General features: G+C 38.8%; 1 protein-coding gene across 3 annotated transcripts; it reads left to right on the forward strand.

The window, feature by feature from the left end:
• Positions 1–131: 131 nt before the first annotated feature.
• WDCP (WD repeat and coiled coil containing) lies at positions 132–22,841 on the forward strand. 3 transcript variants are annotated; one of them, XM_082427469.1, is made up of 5 exons: positions 269–1,002; positions 7,137–8,949; positions 14,255–14,372; positions 16,146–16,232; positions 22,241–22,841. In XM_082427469.1, the coding sequence occupies exons 2-5, from the start codon at positions 7,156–7,158 to the stop codon at positions 22,294–22,296; spliced, it is 2,055 nt and encodes a 684-aa protein (XP_082283595.1). In that variant the 5' UTR covers positions 269–1,002; positions 7,137–7,155; the 3' UTR covers positions 22,297–22,841. The 3 variants fall into 3 exon arrangements, with proteins under 3 accessions (XP_082283597.1, XP_082283596.1, XP_082283595.1); XM_082427470.1 differs by lacking the exons at positions 269–1,002; positions 22,241–22,841 and adding an exon at positions 134–180 and having other exon boundaries at positions 16,146–21,962; XM_082427471.1 differs by lacking the exons at positions 269–1,002; positions 14,255–14,372; positions 22,241–22,841 and adding an exon at positions 132–227 and having other exon boundaries at positions 16,146–21,962.
• Positions 22,842–23,241: the final 400 nt, after the last annotated feature.

A 23,241-nucleotide genomic window follows, 5' to 3' on the forward strand; every position in this document is an offset into this window, starting at 1 on the left:
GTGCGCCAAAGCCCGAGCTTATTGGCCAATGGGAAAGACCGTCTCATAACGGGACACAAGCAATAGCCAATAGGCAAGGGGCATTGCCGAGCTTGCCCAGCCACTGCTCACCTATCAGGGGCCTGGGAGTCGATGCTTCCGGTCCCCGCTCAGGGCTTCGGATCCGTTGTCTGTGAGCAGGTACGGCCTCGGGGAGACTGATTTTCGGTGGGGCAGTGAGACCAAAGGTGTTTTTGTCTGCACTGCTTCCCGGCCTGGCTGTTGTGGGGAGGCTGTAGGTGGGCGGGGAGGGAGGTGGAAGGACAGGCACTTTGGGGGAGGGGGGAGAAGAGGAAGTGTCACAGGTGTGCGGAGAGGATGGAGAGAATGGTGGGGGGCCGCGTGCGAGGGCTGGCGGATGCGGACGAGCAGGGAGTGGGTTTAAACCAGAGAATAGATTCCCTGTGACTCACGAGTGAAACTTCCGGGAATATATCCTAAGGAAGCCATTCAAAATGAAAAACATGCTTTATGCATAAACACCTTTATCCCAGCGCTATTTTTAAAAGGATAAAGCTGGCTCTAACCAGGTATCTCACCAGTAAGGAAAAATTATGGAACTTCCTCAACAGTGAGGAAAAGTGAATATTAAGTGGCGTCTAAAAATAATTTATAAAGTCTTTAAATAACATGGGGAAATCCTAATATATAATGTGAAGTGAAAAGATTGTAATATGTAATTGTACAGTATGATTGAAAAAGTTTAACCCAAACTGCATAGAAAAATATCTGGAGGGATGTAGTCATAATTTTCTTTGGATGAATTTTTTGTGTGTGTGAATTTACCTTTTGACCTTTCTTAAAAAAATTTTATTGGAGTGTAGTTGATTTAAAATGTTGTGTTAGTTTCTGCTGTACAGCAAAATGAATCAGTTATACACATACATATATCCGCTCTTTTTTTAGATTCTTTTCCCATATAGGTCATTACAGAGTATTGAGTAGAGTTCCCTGTGCTATACAGTAAGTCCTTATTAGTTATCTATTTTATATATGGTAGTGTGTATATGTCAATCCCAATCTCCCAATTTATCCCTTCCCCTCCCCCCTTTCCTCCCTGGTAACCATGTTTGTTTTCTACATCTGTGACTCTATTTCTCTTTTGTAAATAAGTTCATTTGTACCATTTTTTAAGATCCAACATATAAGCGATATCATATGGGGATTTGTCTTTCTCTGTCTGACTTACTTCACTCAGTATGACAATCTCTAGGTCCTTTTGACCTTTCTTGTGTGTTAATTTAAAACAATAATAAGTGTAAAGAACGTGGAATTATTTTATAGTGAAAACACAATAAATTTAGAAAAACAAGTTGGGGAGTATGTAACTCTGTTTCAACCTACTGGAAGTGCTCCATTTCACCTGAGCCCCTTGATTCTCACTATGAGTTGTCTTTAAAGAAGATTAAAAACAGAAGAATTAAATGGCCATAGACTGAGCACCAGATCCTGGTTCTGACCACCTCTCCCCTGAATTAATATAGTCAGCTTTTCTCTTCCTCAAACAACCAGGGCTCCTGATTTGAGAAATCTTATAGTCTGAGGGTTGGGAGACCAACAGGTATACAGTTAGCTTCAGGCAAATTGTAAATATTTTAAAACATACAAAATAATTGGGGAGCACCAGAAGGTCATTTCAGCCTTTGTCCTCTTGGCTCTCTGATCTTTTAACTACCAGCTCTATAACAGTGTCTCCCAAATCCTTACCTCTTGACTGCCTGAGTTGCAATGCTACCCTATAAACATCTTAAATGAAGCACATCTAATACTAAACTTAACACACACTACACACTGTTCTTACCTTTGAAGCGTTCTCTGTCTTCTTTATCTCTGATTAATGGTTCAGCAATTTCCCAAGCTAAAAATTTGCATGTTATCCTTAATTCTCCTTTCTTCCTCACCACTTATTCTACTTGATAACGATTTTATCTGCCTTAGAAATATCTCTTGAATCTGTTCCTCTTTCTCTACTGAGGTAGCTACAAACTTGGCTCACTTTCTCATCCTGACATTCAAACTATTTCATGGCCCATTATTAAACTTGTCAGCTTCCTAGTTTCTCAGGTCCGTTCTGCACATTGTTGCATGAATGTGTGCTGGTTCCTCTAAATTCCAAATTATTTAGCAGGCCCTTTATGATCAGGGAGATAAGGTTGGAAAGGTATAGCAATATAAGATAATTTAAGGCCTTCAGTGCTTTGCTTAAACATTTATATATACAGACTGTGGAGACTCATCAAAGGTATTTGAGCAGAAATGCAAAATTACCAGAGCTGTGACTTTTCAAGATAATTCTACCCAACACACAGAGTCCAGGCTCTCTGGGAAAGAAGAGACTGAAATGAAGAGGACTTCTCCTTGTCCTACCCTACTAAAAAGGAAGACGTGGTCAGGACCCTGACTAATAATGGGAGTAGAAAGGATTGGAAGAGATTTTTGTAATTATCATTGGGCTTTTGAGGAAATTTTTCATAATTTTTATTTTTAAATTTAATTTTATTGAAGTATATTTGATTTACAATGTTGTGTTAGTTTCAGGTGTACAGCACGGTGATTCAGTATATATATATATATATATATATTTTTTTTTTTTTTTTTTTTCCAGATTCTTTTCCCTTATAGGTTATTACAGAATATAGAGTGTAGTTCCCTGTGCTACACAGTAGGTCCTTGTTGGTTATCTATTTTATTGGGTTGGCCAAAATGTTCGGGTTTTTCCATAACATCTTTTTTTTTTTTTGGCTGTGTTGGTTCTTCGTTGCTCCTCGCGGGCTTTCTCTAGTTGAGGCGAGCGCGGGCTACTCTTCGTTGTGGTGCGCGGGCTTCTGATTGCGGTGGCTTCTCTTGTTGTGGAGCACAGGCTCTAGGCGTGCAGGCTTCAGTAGTTGTGGCACGTGGGCTCAGTAGTTGTGGCTCACGGGCTCTAGAGTGCATGCTTAGTAGTTGTGGCGCATGGGCTTAGTTGCTCCGCGGCATGTGGGACCTTCCCGGACCAGGGGTTGAACCCGTGTCCCCTGCATTGGCAGGCAGATTCTTAACCACTGCACCACTAGGGAAGCCCTTCCATAACATCTTACATCAATATATGTAGTAGTATATATACGTTAATCCCAACCTCCTCATTTAAACCCCACCCCCCACCCCATCCTTTCCCCTTTGGTAACCATAAGTTTCTGCATCTGTGGGTCTATTTCTGTTTTGTAGATAAATTCATTTCTGTCTTTTTTTTTTAGATTCCACATATAAGTGATATCATATATTTGTCTTTTTCTGTCTCGCTTACCTTACTTAGTATGATAATCTCTAGGTCCATCCATATTGTTGCAGAGGCATTATTTCATTCTTTTTTATAGCTAATACTCCATTGTATATATGTACCACATCTTTATCCATTCATCTGTCGATGGTCATTTACGTTGCTTCCACGTCTTGGCTATAGTAAATAGTGCTGCAGTGAACATTGAGTTGCATGTATCCTTTTGAATTAGAGTTTTCTTTGGATATATGCCCAGGAGTGGGATTGCAGGATCATATGGTAACTCTATTTTTAGTTTTTTACCAAATTTCTTCTTGTTAGTAAAGATGAAAATATTAAAATTAATTCTTCTAAAAAATCTCAGTGACTTTATTATCAAGTTTGTTTTTCCTTTATTTACAAATCCTTACACTGTGCTAACCCTGGCCATACACACCCTCAATGACATTAGACTGACTTGGGTGGCCTAAAGCATATCATACATATAAATTGCTTTTGATGTAATTGGCCCGTTAGGAATTTTCTCTTCCAGGAAAATGTATCATGCATTATTTATCAATAAAAGTCTTTTTTTTTTTAAAGTACATAAGTAGATATTAGGGAATAACATATCTTATATAAGACCAACGGGTTTGAGATGACAGTTTTCTTCATTAGTAATGTCAGAAGACATATTTTTCCATTTAGCAAGCCACTGTACAACCACTTAACCTGACCTCATGTGTAAGAAGTGTAACGGACCATTCCCTCTTAGTAAAAAAGATTCTAAGAGTAGGGATGAAGCTAGCAAAGAGGAATGAGAAAAAATTTGCAGATAAGTTAAAAGCAAATCCTCCAGTTTGGTAGAGAATACATTTCTTTGGATTTAGAGTCTGAAGGCAGCTTCTCAAGTTCTGTCTTTGACATTTACTAAGTACAATAAAACAAGGTTGAAAAATGTCCCTCTGATTCAGTGACGTGGATAGCACTGGTGGGTTGGTGAGAGTTGTTTTGAGAAGAGTTAGGAATGGAGTCAATTTTGGGTGGGTTAAGAAGAGAATGAGTGGTGAAGAAATGGACACTGCAAGTTTATACAATTCTTTGATAACCTTTGATAACTAATAAGAGTAAACATTTCGAATATGTTTATTGATCATCATAATTGTTTTGTAAATTGCCTGTTGATATTCTTTGACCACTTAAAATTTTGTCTTTTTAACTGGCTTATAAGAACTTTTTATTTATTTATTTATTTATTTTTGGCTGCGTTGGGTCTTCGTTCCTGCGCGGGGGCTTTCCCTAGTTGCAGCGAGCGGGGGCTACTCTTTGTTGCTGTGCGCCGGCTTCTCATTGTGGTGACTTCTCTTGTTGCAGAGTACAGGCTCTAGGCACACAAGCTTCAGTAGTTGTGGCACGTGGTCTCAGTAGTTGTGGCTTGCGGGCTCTAGAGCACAGGCTTAGTAGTTGTGACACACGGGCTTAGTTGCTCCCCAGTGTGTGGGATCTTCCCGGACCAGGGCTCGAACCCGTGTCCCCTGCATTGGCAGGCAGATTCTTAACCACTTTGCCACCAGGGAAGTCCCAAGAACTTTTTATAAATTAAGTATTTTGTACATTTGAATCTTTAGTTTGTTTTTTCAATTAGAAAAGGGCTATTTGAATATATACTTATTATAAAAACAGTCTTTCAAAAAATACAGAAATAAGTAAATAGGGTCCCACCTTCTCTCTTCTACCACCTCACTCCATCTCAGTATGTACTGTGAACAGTTTGGTATGTGTTATTTCTGATCTTTTTCTGCATCTTTATGTAAATATATACAAACACATGTATATGGACATATAGAGGTGGATTTTTTTTTTCATAAATAGCTTACTAAACATGTTATCTTGTGAATTTCACTGCTTTTTTGGGGGAGGGATTTTTCCATATCAGTACTCATGGGGCTTCCTTATTTTTTAATTTATTTCCATATTGATGTACATTTAGGTTTTTCTGTTACAAAAAATGCTATAGTAAATCCTTATACATATACATATACATGTTTGAGTATTTCTGTAGTAGTGTAAAAAGTCTTTCTTTTAAATCTCTTAATTTTTGTTTTACACATTTGGATCTTTAATCTGTCTGGAAGGTGTTTTGTTATAAGATATGAAGGGCAAGTTTCTTAACTTTTTAGAGCTTCAGATCTGTTGTCTGTCACCTAAGAATAACAGTGCTACCCTCACAGGACTGTTACAAGGGTTGTATCGGATTCTAGGTGACCAGCACCATGTGTGGCACATACTGGACATGTTTATTCCCTTCCTTTCCTTCTAATTTGCCCAGCAAATTCAGGTAGTATCTGGGTGTGTTTATAGAATATGGGCTGTTTTTGCATATTCAATAACAATGTCATCCTGATTTCCTCAGTTTTGACATGTCTCACATTTCACAGAAAGGCTAACCCCCAAATTTTACCATCGAAATTGATGGAAGTTAGTAAGGCTCTACCATATTTTAAACTGGTGACAAATGGGAGTTTAAGTGTTGCCTTTTGCTTTCCCTTCAGCGTTAAGAAGGAAATGAAATAAAGCATACTGACAAGAGTCAGACGTAAGCAATCTAAAAGAAAAATATACATGAAATAAAGTTATTTGAAAGCCTTAAAAATGAGGGTCTTTTAAAATATCTTGGATACTTAATTGCAATAAAAATTATTACTCTTTCAAATAATATGATGCATTTTGTAATTAGGTTTTGGCATTTAATTTTACAAGATTTTAATCTTTATGCACACTTACGATCTTATTATGTATGTAATTGTTACATACTCTGTTTACAGAAGGACTAGAGGCAACCATCTGCAGTATTGATGAACTCCATGATGAGTTGACTCATTTCTGGCCTTATGTGCATCTTGCATATTTTATTGGCTCTTTCTAATTCATCATAGTATCATAGTGAGGCTACAGTAAAAAACTGTGATTATAGTAACTTAAAGAGACACAGGGTTAGTAAGAATTTTTTGTTTACCTGATTTCCTATGAGTGGCTCGGAATTTTGAACCAAAAACTGCTACCATAAGCATTACTATTTTGCCTGTATTGCTGATTTTTAGTATCCCAATTCTGTGATCAAGGAAGTTTGAACTAGAGGTGCCCCGAATATACGTTTGGCTGCATAAATAGCCAACTGTTAAAAACCAGTATGGCTTCTCTTGTGGCACAGTGGTTGAGAATCCACTTGCCGATGCAGGGGACACAGGTTCGATCCCTCATCCGGGAAGATCCCACATGCCACGGAGCAGCTAAGCCCATGCGCCACAACTACTGAGCCTGCGCTCTAGAGCCCGTGAGCCACAACTACTGAGCCCACACGCCACAACTACTGAAGCCCACGCACCTAGAGCCCGTGCTCCACAGCAAGAGAAGCCACCGCAATGAGAAGCCTGCGCACCGCAATGAGGGGTGACCCCTGCTCGCCGCAACTAGAGAGGGCCCACGCACAGCAACAAAGACCCAATGCAGCCTAAATAAATAAATAAATTAATTAAATGAATTAAAAAAACAACCAGTATTCCACAGAGGCAGTCATGGAATGAACCTGTGGAACAACAACAAAATCTGAAATTTCATCCCCATTATTAAAATTTTACTAAAACATTTTGTTCATTAGGTTTCAAAAGTTTGACCTTATTTTGCAGGAAAAATAATTTCTCAGCACTGCCAGGCAGTCTTTTAATCTGCCAAATTCCTCCCATCCTTTTATCCTCTCACAATAATGACCTGTGAAAGGGCTAAGCCAGTTGTCTTATAAAATGTACTACATCCTGAATTTGTCTGACTGTATTCTCATGGTATAACTTCCTAATTATTTCAGATAACCTTTATCAGAAAGGATGGAGTTAGGAAAAGGAAAACTTCTCAGGACTGGACTGAATGCGTTGTATCAAGCAATACACCCAATTCACGGCCTTGCCTGGACTGATGGGAATCAGGTAGTCCTGACCGATTTACACCTTCACGGTGGAGAGGCCAGGTTTGGGGACTCAGCGGTCATTGGACAATTTGAACATGTGTATGGGGTGTCCTGGGCCCCACCTGGTACAGCTGACACACCTGCTCTGCTCGCTGTCCAGCACAAGAAGCATGTCGTCGTGTGGCAGCTGTGTCCTAGCACTACGGAGACAAGCAAATGGCTGATGTCTCAGACCTGTGAGATTAGTCAGTCACTCCCTGTCCTTCCCCAGGGCTGTGTGTGGCACCCAAAAAGTGCTGTCCTGACTGTGTTGACTGCACAGGATGTCTCCGTTTTCCATAATGTTCACTGGGACAGTTCCCGGGTCAAAGTGGACATCAGCACCCAAGGCCTCATTCACTGTGCATGTTGGACCCAGGATGGCCAGAGGCTGGTGGTGGCCATAGGCAGCAGCGTGCATTCTTATATTTGGGACAGTGCTCAGAAGACTCTTCACAGGTGCTCCTTCTGCCCAGTGTTTGATGTGGACAGCTACGTGCGCTCAATCGGAGCCACTGTGGACTCACAGGTCGCTATAGCCACTGAGCTTCCACTCGATAAGATTTGTGGCTTAAATGCATCTGGAACCTTTGATGTTCCCCCTAGTAGTGAAGGCACTTGTCTGTATACTTTACCAGTTATTGACGAAGTTTCCTCTGAAACAAGTTCTGAAACACCAGTTTCTCCGTTTTCTTCATCCTTTTCTGATCCTCTGGATCTAACTCATATACACTTTGATAGATCTAAATCTGAGGCTAGTTCTCTTATTTGTCTAAGAAAAAAGGACTACTTGACAGGAACTGGCCTGGATTCTTCACACTTGGTCCTCTTGACCTTTGAGAAGGAGGTTACCCAGAAAAGAAAAGTCACAGTCCCAGGCATTCTGGTTCCTGATCTAATAGCGTTTAATCTTAAAGCACAGGTAGTCGCAGTGGCTTCCAATACGTGTAATATAATTTTTATCTATTCTGTCATTCCATCATTTATGCCAAACATCCAGCAAATTCAGTTAGAGAGTAATGAAAGACCAAAAGGCATAAGTTTCTTGACAGATAAATTATTGTTAATTTTGATAGGAAAACAGAAATCCACTGATTCAGCATTTCTTCTTTCTTCAAAGTCTGATCAATATATGATTCGTTTGATTGTTAGAGAAGTTATGTTGGAAGAAGACTCTCCAATGACACTGAGTGAAAACCAGAGTGGTTACTCTGCTTTCAGTACTCTGTTAAATAAAGCAAATAGAAAAAACCTAATTGAAAGTCTTTCCCCAGATTTTTGTCACCAAAACGGAGGGCTCTTGTTAACAGCTAATAGCACCAGTCAAAGTGGAAGGCCTGGAAGAACTCTTATTCAAGAAATCAAAAGTCCTCCATCCAGTATCTGTGATGGCTCCACAGCCCTAGAAACTCTAGATGCCGGGCCTGTTAACCAGTCGGTAACACTGCCTGGACCCACTGGCACACCAGACCACACCAGTACCGCGGGACCTCCTAACTTACAAGTGGAAAAGGAAACTTACCAGCTATCTAAGATACTGGAAATTTTATCTAGGAACCTGACTGAAGTGCAGCAGCGTCTTTCTGAACTCTCAGACTTTCTACGTAATGGAAAGAAATCCTCTCCAGTGTATCCACTCTCTCAGGATGTGCCTTATGTTCACATCACTTGCCAGGTAACTTCTCCTTTGAGGAGCTACCACTGGCTCCTGCAGCCAGTAGGTACTGCAAGAGAAATTTATTGATGAGGAAGTAGTGTTCTTATTGAACTTCACTGACCTGGACATGTTATATTCAGGCAAGTTGTTATACCTTTCCAGGTTGGTTGGCTGGGCACACATGCCAGTATACACCGTGATTTTATCATGTGCGTCGTGTGAAAACATGAATGATTGCACTCATTCTGGCAATGTATGTTTAGAAAAAAATTTTTTTAATTCATGCTGTTTCATTGCGAAAACCTTTTCCTTATGCAATTGCAGACACTCTTCTGTTTATAAGAGAGCTTATAATAGCATAACAGCATAAGATTATAACAGCATCTTATAATATGCTGTTATAAGAGAGGTTATAGTCGTTAAAAATTTTTAATGAATCTGTTTATGCCTGTATACGCAAACATAAAATATTATATGAGTGGGATCATACCATATCTGTTTTTATCATGAACACTCCTTTCCCATCACACTTGGCCCTGCTCCTCCTCCCTGTAACCCACCTTAACTAGCAGCTTAATGTGGATCCTTTCGTATTTTATTTCACACTCATATAATCTTACACAGATCTTTGTATACGTAGGTATATAGGTGCGGGGGTGTTGGTGGTGACTTTGTCGTTGTTTTACAAAAATGGGGTCATATGGTGCGTTCCTTACTTCACGCTGGGAGTATGCTGTTTATTCAGCCTTTCCCTTGCTGATGGACATTCACTTTGTTTTCAGTTCTTAGGCACTCCAAATGGGGCTGCAATAGTATTCTCATATGTATCTATTTGTATTCATTCTTTTATTTCTGTTGGCTTGGTTCCCAGAAGTGGAAGTGCAAGTTTGAAGAGTATATATATACACACATACATATATGCTTCTACTTTTAATAGAGTTGACAGATTGCCTTTCAAAGATTTTTTACTAAACAATGCATCATCACATGTCCATCAGCGACCAATGAGACTGTCCTTTTCCTCACTTCCTCACCAATCTGATGAGTGCAAAGTGGTATTTCACTTTTATTAATTTGTATTTCCTTTACTATTAGTGAATTTGAGTATGTTGTCATGTTTTTTGGCCAATTGAATGTGAATTGCGTTTTGCTCATCTTTTCCTGTTGTTATCAGTTTACAAGAGCTTTTTTTATATTATAGAAATTGATATATATGTAATAATCTAGATTTTCTTGCATTATTTTACTACATTGTTTTTACATTTAAGTTTTTAACCTTTATTAACATTTTCTGAAATTTAGATAACCAGTTGTGCTACCAACATTATTAAAAATCCATCTTTATCCCACTGAACTTGATCTACCACATTGGTCATATATAAACTTACATATACTGAGATCTAATTCTGGATTCTTCTTCAGCTACTGTAATGCTGGTCTCTTTATCTAGAACTTTAACAATACCACACTGATTTGATTACTGTGGACTTATATATCTTTGTTTTAGAAGATATTTGTAGAAAGTTGGTATTGAAATCAATAATAATATGTAAATTACTATTTAAATAATGGTCAAAAGAGATATTTTAATTAGTTTTTTCATAAAACTACTGTTTGACTCAAGGACATAGGTTTTTAAAAGAACCAAACACTAATTTAAAATTGAATTAAAATTTTTTTAGTATAAAAAATTTCAAACACATAAAATATATTTTTTATTATGAAAAATTGTAAACATATAGAAAGAATACCTAATGAAACCCTATCTATATCTATCACCTGGATTTAATGGTTGTTAACATTTTACCATAATTGCTTCTTTTTTTTGTTTTCTAAAATATTTTTCTAAGTAGAGACATCATGGTGTTTCACCCGTAAGTATTTTGGGATGTTGTTCTAAAGTGTAAGCACATTTTCTTTAATTATCACTGTACCATTATCATACTTGATAACATTAACAATAATTACTTAATATCATCTAATACCTAGTTCTTATTCAAATTCCTAAATTGTCCCCCAAACCGGTTAAATCACAAATAAATCAGTTAAAAATCAGTTAAGTCACTGATATAAAAAAATTTTTTTAATTAATTTCACAACCACATTAGGGATCTTAGTTATATTATGTACCAAAGCTAATTGAAACAAATATTTATAAACATCTAACATCCCAATCCTAGATTTTTGAAGAGGATTTTTCCTACATTGTCTTCAGCCAAAACAAATATTTAAATGGCTTTATTAACTACATGAAGTTTTCAGTGTATTTTCAATAAACGGGTTTTTTAATTTTAAAAATTATAGTACTTTATAAGTGTGTAATCTAGTTTGGATTTTTTTTTCCTCCCATGACTTTTCAAATATTTTTTCTTTTTTCCCTTTTTATTTCTCTTTTTGAATAGGCAATTCACTTACTTGCTTTAAAAAACAAAACATTCTTTTAATAGAAAGGTATATACTGAGAAGTCTTAGTTTCACCCCATCCTTGTTCAGCTTGTTCCCCTCACCTCATATAGGTAACCTTTTTTTTTTTTTTTAATTTATTTATTTTATTTATTTACTTTTGGCTGTGTTGGGTCTTCGTTGCTGCATATGGGCTTTCTCTAGTGGTGAGCAGGGGCTACTCTTCGTTGTGGTGCGCGTGCTTCTCAAGCTTCTCATTGCTTCTCTTGTTGCGGAGCACAGGCCCTAGAGCGCATGGGCTTCAGTAGGTGTGGCACGCGGGCTCAGTGGTTGTGGCTCACGGCCTCTGGAGAGCAGGCTCAGTAGTTGTGACTCACGGGCTTAGTTGCTCCGCGGCATGTGGGATCTTCCCGGACCAGGGCTCGAACCCGTGTCCCCTCACTGGCAGGCGGATTCTTAACCACTGTGCCACCAGGGAAGTCCTAGGTAACCATTTTTATTTTTATTACTTTATTCAGATATTAGCAGATCTTACTATTTATTTTTATTTTTCCTTTTGTTACACAAAAGGTAAGGTACTATATACAATGTTCTGCATCTTTTTTCCATTTAGTTACATTGTCTCAAGAACTCTCTGTATCAGCACACAGAGCTTTTAAATTTTTTTTTACAGATGCATAGTATTTTTTTTCCTAATTACAAAAGTAATGTATGCTCACTGAAGAAAAAATTTAACCAATATGAGCATATTTAATGTTTGTTTATTGGTTTTTTTGGCCACCCTGCGTGGCTTGTAGGATCTTAGTTCCCCAACCAGTGATCGAACCTGGGCTTTCAGCAGTGAAAGCGCAGAGTTCTAATCACTGGACCACAGGGAATTCCCAAGAATATTTAATGTTGAAAGTAAAAATTCTTCATAACCAAACCCTTAGAGAAAACCACAGGTATAGTTAGTAATGGAAGTATTTATTCCATTTTTTTCTATGCATTTACTAAAACCTTTGTCGGTCTAAAAGATATAATATCTAATTGTTTGATTTTATTTTTCTTTAAATAGATTATTTTATTTATTTATTTATTTATTTATTTATTTATTTATTTATTTATGGCTGCGTTGGGTCTTCGTTGCTGTGCACAGGCTTTCTCTAGTTGTGGCGAGCAGGGGCTACTCTTCGTTGCGGTGCTTGGGCTTCTCATTGTGGTGGCTTCTCTTGTTGCAGAGCACGCGCTCTAGGTGCACAGGCTTCAGTAGTTGTGGCATGTGAGCTCAGTAGTTGTGGCGCATGGGCTTAGTTGCTCCGCGGCATGTGGGATCTTCCCGGACCAGGGCTCAAGCCTGTGTCGCCTGCATTGGCAGGCGGATTCTTAACTACTGCACCACGAGGGAAGTCCCTAAATAGATTATTTTATCAAACAATATATACTTTTTTACAAATATTTTTACAAATATTTATATTTGTAAATGCATTTTTTTAAAGTAAAAAGAAATGTTTTTCTTGCCTTTCAGTTCTTCAGTTTCTCAGTTTATAATGAGCTAGTTCAGCCAAGCTGTTATCAGTAAGTACTTCTGGAGATAGAATTTTGGGGACTTTACTTTCTGCATTATAAATTTCTGTTTTCTTTATGTTGAGCATATATTTCTTTTGTAATGAGAAAAGTAAAAGAAAAACAATGAAGAGTTTTTCCCCCTATAATATCAGAAGCCACATTTCATAAGAGTTAAGATGAATAATTAGTTGCTTATGGCCCTTACGGTTTATTCATGTGCTATCTTTTAAAATGTTATTACATAGTAGACATACATCTTTTGAGCTGTTCATCCTACCACAAATGGAGTACAGTTTACCTTTTATCGTTGAAATTATTTTTCTTAGTAGTCAGAAAATGAGTAGTGATAACTTTAACAAGAAAATAAGTTAGACACATAACTTATAAAACTTTAAGAAATGCTTACATGAAGATATTGTCTCATAATATAGAATTAGAAGTTATATTTTTTATTCTGTGTTCTATGGATATACCTTTGGACTCAAAGTGTCTTAAATTAGAGCTATAATTGTTCTATATTTTCTTTCTCTGGATATTCGGAAACATTTTCAAAGATGTGTTAATTTTTAATATAACTTTTAAAAATTTACATATCACTGTTATTTGTACGTTTTCTAAGCTAAGTGAATTTTTACCACAGTTTGTTTATTTTGCTTATGCAAATCCTCTGCTACTCCACGACTTAGGGCAGTCTTTCTTGGCATTTTTTCCCCAATAAAGAAAACGTAAAACTTCTTAGTTATACAGGCATACCTAGTGTTATTGCACTTCAGAGAGATTGTGTTTTTTACAGATTGAAGGTTTGTGGCAACCCTGCGTTGTCAGATGATAGTTAGCATGTTTTAGCAATAAAGCATTTTTAAATTGAGGTATGTACATTATTTTATTAGACATACGCATCTGCACACTTAAATGGACTGTAGAATATGCATTAGGAAACCAAAAACTTTCATGCGGCTCACTTTATTGTGATACTAGCTTTATTGCAGTGGTCTGGAACCAAACCTGCAGTATCTCCAAGGTACACCTGTTTCTAAAACAGCCAAGCAGTTGTTCCTCACCGTCAGATTTTATCTCTCAGGCTGCCATCCATCATCCTATAGTGTTATTAGTCACGTCCTAGGAAAGCCAGTTCCTAGTAATGAGGACATAACACTGGGGAAGAACAGAGCAAAAGGAAATTAGGGGTTGTGTTTTGTCTGATTCTTTAGTTGTGTTAAATGATGCAGCAAAAAGCTCCTTATTTAAAACTGAAGTCTAGTTGATAGCGGTAATAGATAAGAATTTTAAAAACTACACGTTCTATTCTTAGGAAATGTTAACTCCATTGCTTCTGCAATCAGTTTAACAATTTTTATTTTTATATTTGAAGAAATCTTATTTTTTAGGTCCTGTTGTAGAAAAAAGAGCCGTGCTTCTCTGCAACGGCAAGCTAAGACTCAGTACAGTCCAGCAGACTTTTGGCCTCTCTCTTATTGAAATGCTGCATGGTAGGTAAAATTCAGAAATTGACTCTACCTGACGCCCCCTCCCTCTATTTTGTAACTTTAACTGGTAATGAAAATGAAGTGTACCAACCATTCAGTGATTCATTAGATAGTTAAAAAGTATTATTAATTGCCTATTGTATGCCCAGGCCTATTATAGGTGTCAAAATACATGGAAAATATGGGTTCTACCCTTAAGGAACTTACAACCTAGCTGGAGAACCTAAATGTACACATGAAAAAACCAAATAGAGTTATGAAGCAATATATAACAACTGCAAGGAAATAACATAAAAACCTCATATATACTTGTTGCACTAAAACAAAGATATAGCATTGCAGAATATTTCTTTTGTGTGTGTGTGTGTGTGGATGTTTTATATATACATTCTTTTTTTTTTTTTAATATTCTTTTCCACTATGGTTTATCACAGGACACTGAATGTAGTTCTCTGTGCTATACAGTAGACCTTGTTGTTTTCTTTTTTATTTTTGGCCATGCCATGCAGCTTGTAGGATCTCAGTTCCCCGACCAGGGACTGAACCCCGGCCATGGCAGTGAAAGCCCAGAATTCTAGCCACTAGGCCACCAGGGAACTCCCACAGAATATTTCTTAAAGGAATTGTCATTTTAATATGCAGCAGACTTGTGGACGTGAAGGATACTCCTAGGTGGCAAGGGACTGAGTCACGCCTGTGTTCCATCCAGTGGAGAGCATGGCGGTTTTCTTATGCCTGAGTCTTCAGGACAGACACCACACTGAACACAGAATTTTGTTTCATCTTTTCCCCCTTAACATGGTAGCATCATCATTTTTCTATTTTGACACATGCATTTATGATATGACTTCATAACTGCTATTTTTACTGGGTTAATAGTCTATCCTGGGCGTACCATATATTTTTTTCCTTCCAGTTTTATTGAGATATAATTGACACACAGCACTGTATAAATTTAAAGTGTACAACATAATGATTTGACTTACATGCATCATGAAATGATGATCACTGTAAGTTAGTGAACATCCATCACCTCATATAGATAGAAAAAACTTTTTCCTTGTGATGAGGATTTACTCTTTTAATACCATATTTTACTTGGCCATGTTTTCTTTGACATTTAGGTGGTTTCCAATTTTTCATTATCATAAATAACCCTAATAAAAACTTCTCTGCATATTTTACATGTTTTTGGAAAGTGTAGATTTTTAGAAGTGAAATTACAGGGTCAACAGGTGAGACACAGTAGACTCGAAAGAACCAGAGAAAGTCCAGGTATGTATTACGCTAGTGGCCCTAGGTTACCCCAGAACAAACTATTTAGGATTATCTGGGCCATTCTAGTCTAGCTCTAGTCAGCTCAGCCTCCTTGGGTGTCTAGAGGCTGGTATGGATCTCAAGAATATAGAAGTTTCCTCCAAAGAGTAGCTGTTCCCAACTTCACATAGTTTCTGGAGAAACTGCTTAACAGCATGTATTGATATATAAGTTAGGAACACCATACACAACCCCTAACACCTGTGTGCACACATGCACACACAAGCTCAAATGCATAGCACTGAGTGATTAATGCCTAACCTGGGTGAAAATACATGTCCCTTAGCTATGCCTGTCATCAGCATCCCCTTGCTGCCATGTAACCTGACCTTTATGTCTTGTGATGGTCAGGTTCATCAACTACTACATTCTTTTCCTCAAAAAAGTCGTATTTGTCATATTTTCTTTATAGAATAAGACAGGATATCCTAAATTGCCTGTGTTTATTTTACTTTGCAGACTCCCACTGGATCCTTCTCTGTGCTGATAGCGAAGGCTTCATCCCCTTAACTTTCACAGCCACACAGGAAATAGTCATAAGAGATGGTAGGTCAAATGACTTTAGGGGCCCTGTCTCTTGAAGTCTTTTAGAGACATACTGCCCAAAGCATAGATGCCACCAGCTGTTCTAACCATTTTGGCAGTATAGTCTGATACTCGTTTGCAGAATATTTGCTGCACAGCCTTTCAGATGAGGTTGTTACAAGCAAGATCTGTTTTCTGAGGTGGACGCTCCCCAGCTGGGATTTGTACTGTCGCTGGGAGGTGAAGAACTTGCCACGGCTGGCTCGGCCACCTCTCCCCATAGGCTGACATTGCCTACTCTCAGCAGAGCCCAGTCTTTGGTAGATGGCTCAGAAAGTGGTTATTTATGTGTTCATTACTGTGTGGTTTTGTCTAAGGGCAGAATTTCCGGCGCAAAGCGATTTTATGTTGCCATATGGATTGTGTTTTGTGGTTTCTCTGAGGTTTTTTTGTCCCTTGCCCAAAACAGTGTTAAAGCCCTTAGAAGCACTTAAAAGGTACCTCAGCATTGTTATAGATCTTTTTCTTGGCTTAAAGTTGAGTGTGAGGAGTGCTGGAGAACATCTGCTGCAGCCTGTCTTTTTACCCCAAACGAGCAGGAATCAGCAGAGCTCAAAGGAAGACAAAAAATCCATTGACTTCTGCTCCCAGGGCTACCTAGAACAGAAAGTAGTTCTCATGTTGGCTGGACCTCCCAGGATTTAAACCTTACCCTCTCGCTTCCCTAGAAAATTCTGGCTGACATAGTTCCAGGTACTCCTAAAAACTGTCCCTGGGCAAATTTCAGATGAAATTTCAGGTGCTTTGACTCCCTCTGGACCACACTTGAGTGTGTCCTGATGTTACTAGTATAATGCCAAGCATAGGTGAGGCCTACAGCATGATTTTGTGCTGTTGCCCCTCATGATTTTCTCCGTGATAGGTTACCCACCCCCCATTGTTGGGATCATAAAAATGTCCTATTTTTTTCCCAGTAATCAACTCCCTTAAATTGTCACTTTAATTTTAATATTTTTCTTCCCCCCACCCCCTGGATTCAAGTCTTAGAGACCAGCATAGAATCTGTGAGAGAAAGTTTTTATTTCAGAAAGTTGGAGGTTTCACTGAATCTGAGATAGTTTATTATAATTATGGGCTAAAGCGCCAGCTTAGCATAGTGGAAAGAGCCCTGATTCCAGCTTCAGATAGACTCACCATTTCTCACTGCCTTCAGATAGTTATAAGCTTCAGTCACTGCAGCATAACGAACAGATCAGTGTGTAGCTGGTCAGAGCACATCTGCAGATAAATTGTTTCAGCCATAGGAGCTCAGATGCATAAGAGCTCAAGTGCATCTTTTTCACCCTTTATTTTAAAATCATCTGGAAAGAAATATATTGTACCCTTGAGGACTCCTGTTGGTCTGTTACAGTTTATGAAGGTGAGCTGGGATAGGGAAGAAACGAGGGCCCACTTTGTGATTGAAATGCATTAGAGGAGCTGCTGGGATAATGGAAGTGGAGCCCCCTTGTCTGGAATCAGTTGCCTGAGAGCATTGGCTGAGGACAGTCTGAGGCCTGCTTCCATTTTCAAAGAAAGTGTCCGGGTGGGGTGAAAACATAGAACTGTGAAGCCTCAAGAGGGGGTCTGGGGTACCCCATAGTAAGACCAGTGTAGGTGCCGCACTCAACGTGTATGTTATAATCATTTCGCTGGTCAGAATCCTGTGAATGAGTTCAATAAAATCACTACTGGTTGTTGTGGCTTTTGTGAATGTTTTGATGGTGTTTGCTTTGTGATTGTTTCTGGTATAAAGGAATGTTCTTGATTTTACATATGTGTATGTTTTCTTTGTATTTCTTCTGGTGGAGAGTCCAGAACATAAATTTTTTTTTTTTCTGGCAAATCTGATTCCATGACAACTCTCAAACATAAGATGTTTCCTTGGCCTTTACTGTTTATAATCATTGGAATCCTAGAAGTTAATCCAGTATTTGTTGGTTTTGGGAGAGAAGGAAACAGGGAGAGAAGAGCTAAATTCTTTAAATTATTGTTTAATGTTACATTGAGAATATTTTTGCATAAAGACATTATTTATAAATCCTATTTTGCGCCCACATTTTAAAACATTTTGTACGGTATTATTTGATAAATGCAGTAGATGTAAGGTGTAGGAAGGCTTAACAATAAAGTGAACCACCTACCACCTAATTTAAGAACCAGAACATTACTAGGAACCATTCAAACTCCCTGTGTATCCCTCCTGGATCCTTCTCCGTAGAGGTAACTCCACCCCAGAGGTGACTAATCTCTAGATTGTTGTAAATTATCATTTCTTCATTTCTTTTCTTTTTATTTTTTATTCTTAATTTAATTTTATTTTGGCCCCGCAGTGCAGCTTGTGGGATCTTAGTTCCCTGACCACGGATTGAACCCAGGCCACCTCAGTGAAAGCGCCAAGTCCTAACCATTAAACCACCAGGGAATTCCCTTTCTCTTTTTAAAAAGGAGTTTCACCATGATCACGTATACACATTGGCCTAGATAATGTAATGTTTTTGAGCTTTATACAGTGGTATTTTATTGTATGTACTCTTCTGCAACCTTTTTTTTCACTCAGTGTTGTTTCTAAGGTTCATACTTGTTATGTGTATGTTCAATTGCTTTCATTGTTTCAAGTTACCACAATTTTTCCATTTTCTTGCTGTGCACGTTTGGATTGTCCCCTGGTTCTATTTTTGCGATTATAAACAATATTGCTTTGAATATTCTTATTAAATGTCTCCTGATGCAGGTGTTTAAAAAGTCCCTCTAGGGCCTTTTATCTAGACGTGGAATTGCTGGAGCACAGGGTGTATGTAAATTCAAGTTATTTTCCAAGGTGGTTATATCAGTCTTCATTCCCAACAGCTCCTGTTGCTCTGTAGGCTCAAGGGTTCTTAATTTATGACCCTCCAATAGTTATAAATGGTTTCTCCTTTAACCTGATTTTTACTTCTGGACCAACAATGAAATTGAGCATCTTTCATGTGTTTATTGGTCATTCCAGTTTTCTCTTTTGCAAAATGCCTGTTCTTGTCTTTTGCCCAAATTTCTATTGGGTTGTCTTTTTCTTGTCGAGTTGTAGGGATTCTCTTCTTTTTTTAAATTGAAGTATGGTTGATTTACAATATTATGTTACCAACTTGTAGGGATTCTTTATATATTCTAGATGTTGTTAGTATGTGGCTAATATCTTCACCCAGTTTGTGACTTGTCTTTTCTCTTCCTTGATGGTGTGTTTTATTGAACAAACATAGTTAATTTTAATGAAGTCACATTTTTTTAATTGAAGTATACTTGATTTACAATGTAATGAAGGCACATTTATCTTTCCTTTCATGAAAGTTTTGTCTTTCACATTTCTTTAATCAACATTTTGTTGGGTACTTGAGTGGGACCCTCTGTAGATCTCCCGAGTTTTCTCTTGAGGAGTAACTCACTCCTCCACTATTCTGTCCTGCAAACTCTAGCCACTTTGGTCTCTTCCAGCTTGTCTTCTCAACTCAGGGAGCCCTCTGGACTCTAAATTGGTTCTCTTCACTGTCATCTGGAAATTCTCAAGGCAGTAAACTGGGGCAGTTGTAAATTTCACCTCATTTGTTTCCCTTCTCTTAGAGATTACTCCTTTGTTGCCTGATGCCAACTGTACACTGTTGCCTGTACAGTGCCTTGAAAACTGTTGTTTAATATATTCTGTCCAGTTTTTTGTTGTTGTTTGTTTTTTAACAAACCAGCCAAGAGGTGAGATCTGGTCTCTACTGCTCCATCATGGCCAGAAGCAGAAGTTTTTCCACATTTTGTTCATTTATTCTTAGGTACTTTATATTTTTTGTTGCTACTGTGAATGATATTTTTTAAAAATTATATTTTATAAGTGTTGCATATAAAGTACAATTCTTTTTTGTTAATTTTATATCCAACTACCTTGCTACACTGTCTTATTAATTCTGATAACTTATCTGTAGATTCTTTGGGTTTTCTATGTAGGCGATCATATCATTCACAAATAGTGAAACTTTTGTGGATAGTGGGCATCTGTCCTTATTCCTGATTTTAAAGGAACTGTTTCACCATTAAGAGTGATGTTTGCCCTAGGTTTTTGGTAGATACCCTTTCTTATGTTTAAAAATTTCCTTTTCTTCTTGGTTTGTTAAGTACTTTTATCATGAATGGGTGTTAGATTTTTATCAAATGGTTCTTTCTGTATCTATTGAGACTGTAATTTTTATCTCCCTTAATCTGTTAACGTGGTGAATATCACTTGATGGATTTTTCTAACATTAAACAAACTTTGCATTGTTGGAATACACCCAATAATGTTCATGATGTATTTATTTTTTAGACATTGCCAGACGCAGTTTGCTAATATTTTGTTTTGGATTCTTGCTTCTATGTTCATAAGTAAGATTAACCTGCAAATTTCCTTTCTGTTTGCTTTTGCTTGTCTAGTTTTGGTTTCGAGCTTATTCTGGCCTGGTATAATGAGTTGCTGAGTATGCCTTTTTCTATTCCCTGGAAAAGTTTTCATAAGATAGGAATGATCCTTGATTGAATGTTTGATAGAATTTGGATCTGGTGTTTTCTTTGTGGGAATGTTTTAAAATACTTATTTTATTCCTTTAATATTTATGAGACCATTTAGGATTTCTGTATATTTACACCAAGACACATACACACTCAGTTCTGTTATAATGTTTGTTTTGAAAACAAATTTGTTCCAACACAATTGCTATATTAGGGAACTATTAGAGCATAACTTGAGTTTCCTTATGCTTGTGTACCAGTTTTGTCCTTAAGAAACACTAGGTGAACACAGAAAACTGTACCCAGCTGAACTGAGTCCCATAGGGATACACAAACATACATACACATATATACACATCTCAAACACCTAAGGATCAGGTACATCAGTTTGCTGTGTGTGTTATGAGCCACACCCATCCATATCTGGTGTTACAACTTTCTGTTCAATTTCAAATAACTTCTACCATTTGATAATCGTAGAACCCACAAATTGCAACACTTTCCCTTGCTTAATCCATACCCGGTATATATGGGGAATGGGGTGGTGGAGTGAATGGGAGAGAAAGGAAACTAAGAAGAGACCAAGTTTTGGGTTTTGGTGACTGGTTAGATGCTGAAGTAAATTCACCGAAAATGCAGGAGACAGAACATGGGTGGGGAGAAGGTGAGGAGTCCATTTTGGACATGTGATGTTTTAACTGCCTGGAGGACACTGAGATGGGCATCTGATCTTTGATTCTGGGGACCTGAAGGTCAGCAGAGAGCTCAGGGTTGGAAATAGAGTGGGGTAGAGGTGGTGGTAGTGAATGAAATCACATGGCCCTGGGAAGCCCAAGATGACCACAGAGCATCAAAGGAAGAAGAAGCAATGGAAAAGTCAGAAAATGAATGGTCAGAGATGGTGGAGGAGAACCGGGAGGGAGGTAAGGGAGCCAAGGAGGACAGGGTTTTGAAGACGCATGGTCAGCATTATGGCTACCTGTGATTGAGGTTTCCTTGGTCAGTGTTACCCCACCTAATCATCAGACCTGTCCCAACACGTAGGTAACAGTGTACACATTTCTTTCAAGAAATAAATGGAGGGACTTCCCTGGTGGTCCAGTTGTTAAGACTCTGTGCTCCCAACGCAGGGGGCCCGGGTTCGATCCCTGGTCAGGGAACTAGATCCCTCATGCTGCAACTAAGAGTTCACATGCCTCAACTAAAGATCCCACCTGCTGCAAGTAAGACCTGGAGCAGCCAAATAAATAAATATTTTTTTAAAAAAATGGAGGATCAGATTTGTTTTAAAAAGTTGACTAAAACCACTAAGAGAGGAAAGCAACATACAAACTCCCTTCTCCCTTTCTCCGATGCTGGAGTGCGCCTGCCAGGCCGCACTGTCTCCTCAGTGGGGAGGCAGAGGCCAAGTTCAGTGGGTTAAGGAGGGAATGGCAGGGGCTTCCCTGTTGGCACAGTGGTTAAGAATCCGCCTGCCATTGCAGGGGACACAGGTTCAAGCCCTGGTCCAGGAAGATCCCACATGCCGGAGAGCAACTAAGCCCATGCGCCACAACTACTGAGCCTGTGCTCTAGAGCCCGTGAGCCACAACTACTGAGCCCACATGCCTAGAGCCCGTGCTCTGCAGCAAGAGAAGCCACCGCAATGAGAAGCCCACGCACCGCAACGAAGAGTAGCCCCTGCTCACAACAAAAGCCAGAGAAAGCTTCGCAGCAACGAAGACCCAACACAGCCAAAAATAAAGATTAAAAAAAAAATTTATTTAAAAAAATCACACACAAAAAAGGAGGGAATGGCAGGTGAGGGTCAGGAGACAGGAGACAACGCTGTGGAGCCGGGTGGCGGGAGGAGAGTAAACCGATTATATGAAGAGGAGGAGAAAGTGAAGGGAACAGGAAAGGCTGTTTTTGTTTGTTCGAGGATGAGGGCACCATGGACATTCACTTGTTCAGTTAGCAAACATTTATTCATGTTGAACGTTCACTCCTGGGCACTGAGGATGTAGCGGTCAAAGTCCCTGCCCTCATGACATTTGTTTTAACAGGGGTGTCAAGCAATAAACAAGAAAGCCGTTGATAACTATATAGTTTTATGTGGAGGTGGGTTCTACTGAGCACAAGCAAAGTGGGTGGAGCGTAGAGACCTGGGGGTGGAGGAGGCGATTGTGGGGAAGCAGGAAAGGCCTCCCTGAGGAAGTGATACTTCAGGAGAGACCTGATCTTGTGAGACCTTGAGGGACTGTTGATGGGATGCAGGGGTGGGGCTGAGAGGGTCTTGAGCAAGTGGATGGCATGCTCTCCTGGATTTAAGTGGGGATGGAAAAGGTCGTGGAGAGGGAAGGGGCAAGGGGAGATGTCTGCCTTTGCCGGCGATAGGCCCAGGGCTGGCCGTGGTGGCAAGGAGACATCTTCTTCCTCTGAAACGGGAGGACGGGCTCTGAGGAGGGTGGGTGTCAGGAGAGGGACATGGATATGGGGGGAGCTC

Source organism: Balaenoptera physalus (genome assembly GCF_965194825.1).
Source record: "Balaenoptera physalus genome assembly, chromosome: 15".
NCBI lineage: Eukaryota > Metazoa > Chordata > Mammalia > Artiodactyla > Balaenopteridae > Balaenoptera > Balaenoptera physalus.

Excerpts from the sequence above, each read along its gene's own strand:
- WDCP (XM_082427469.1), top strand. The coding sequence starts at position 7,156 with ATGGAGTTAGGAAAAGGAAAACTTCTCAGGACTGGACTGAATGCGTTG. Across the intron at positions 8,950-14,254 it reads ATGTTCACATCACTTGCCAG|AAATCTTATTTTTTAGGTCC; the intron begins GTAACTTCTCCT and ends TTATATTTGAAG. Across the intron at positions 14,373-16,145 it reads TCTTATTGAAATGCTGCATG|ACTCCCACTGGATCCTTCTC; the intron begins GTAGGTAAAATT and ends TTTACTTTGCAG.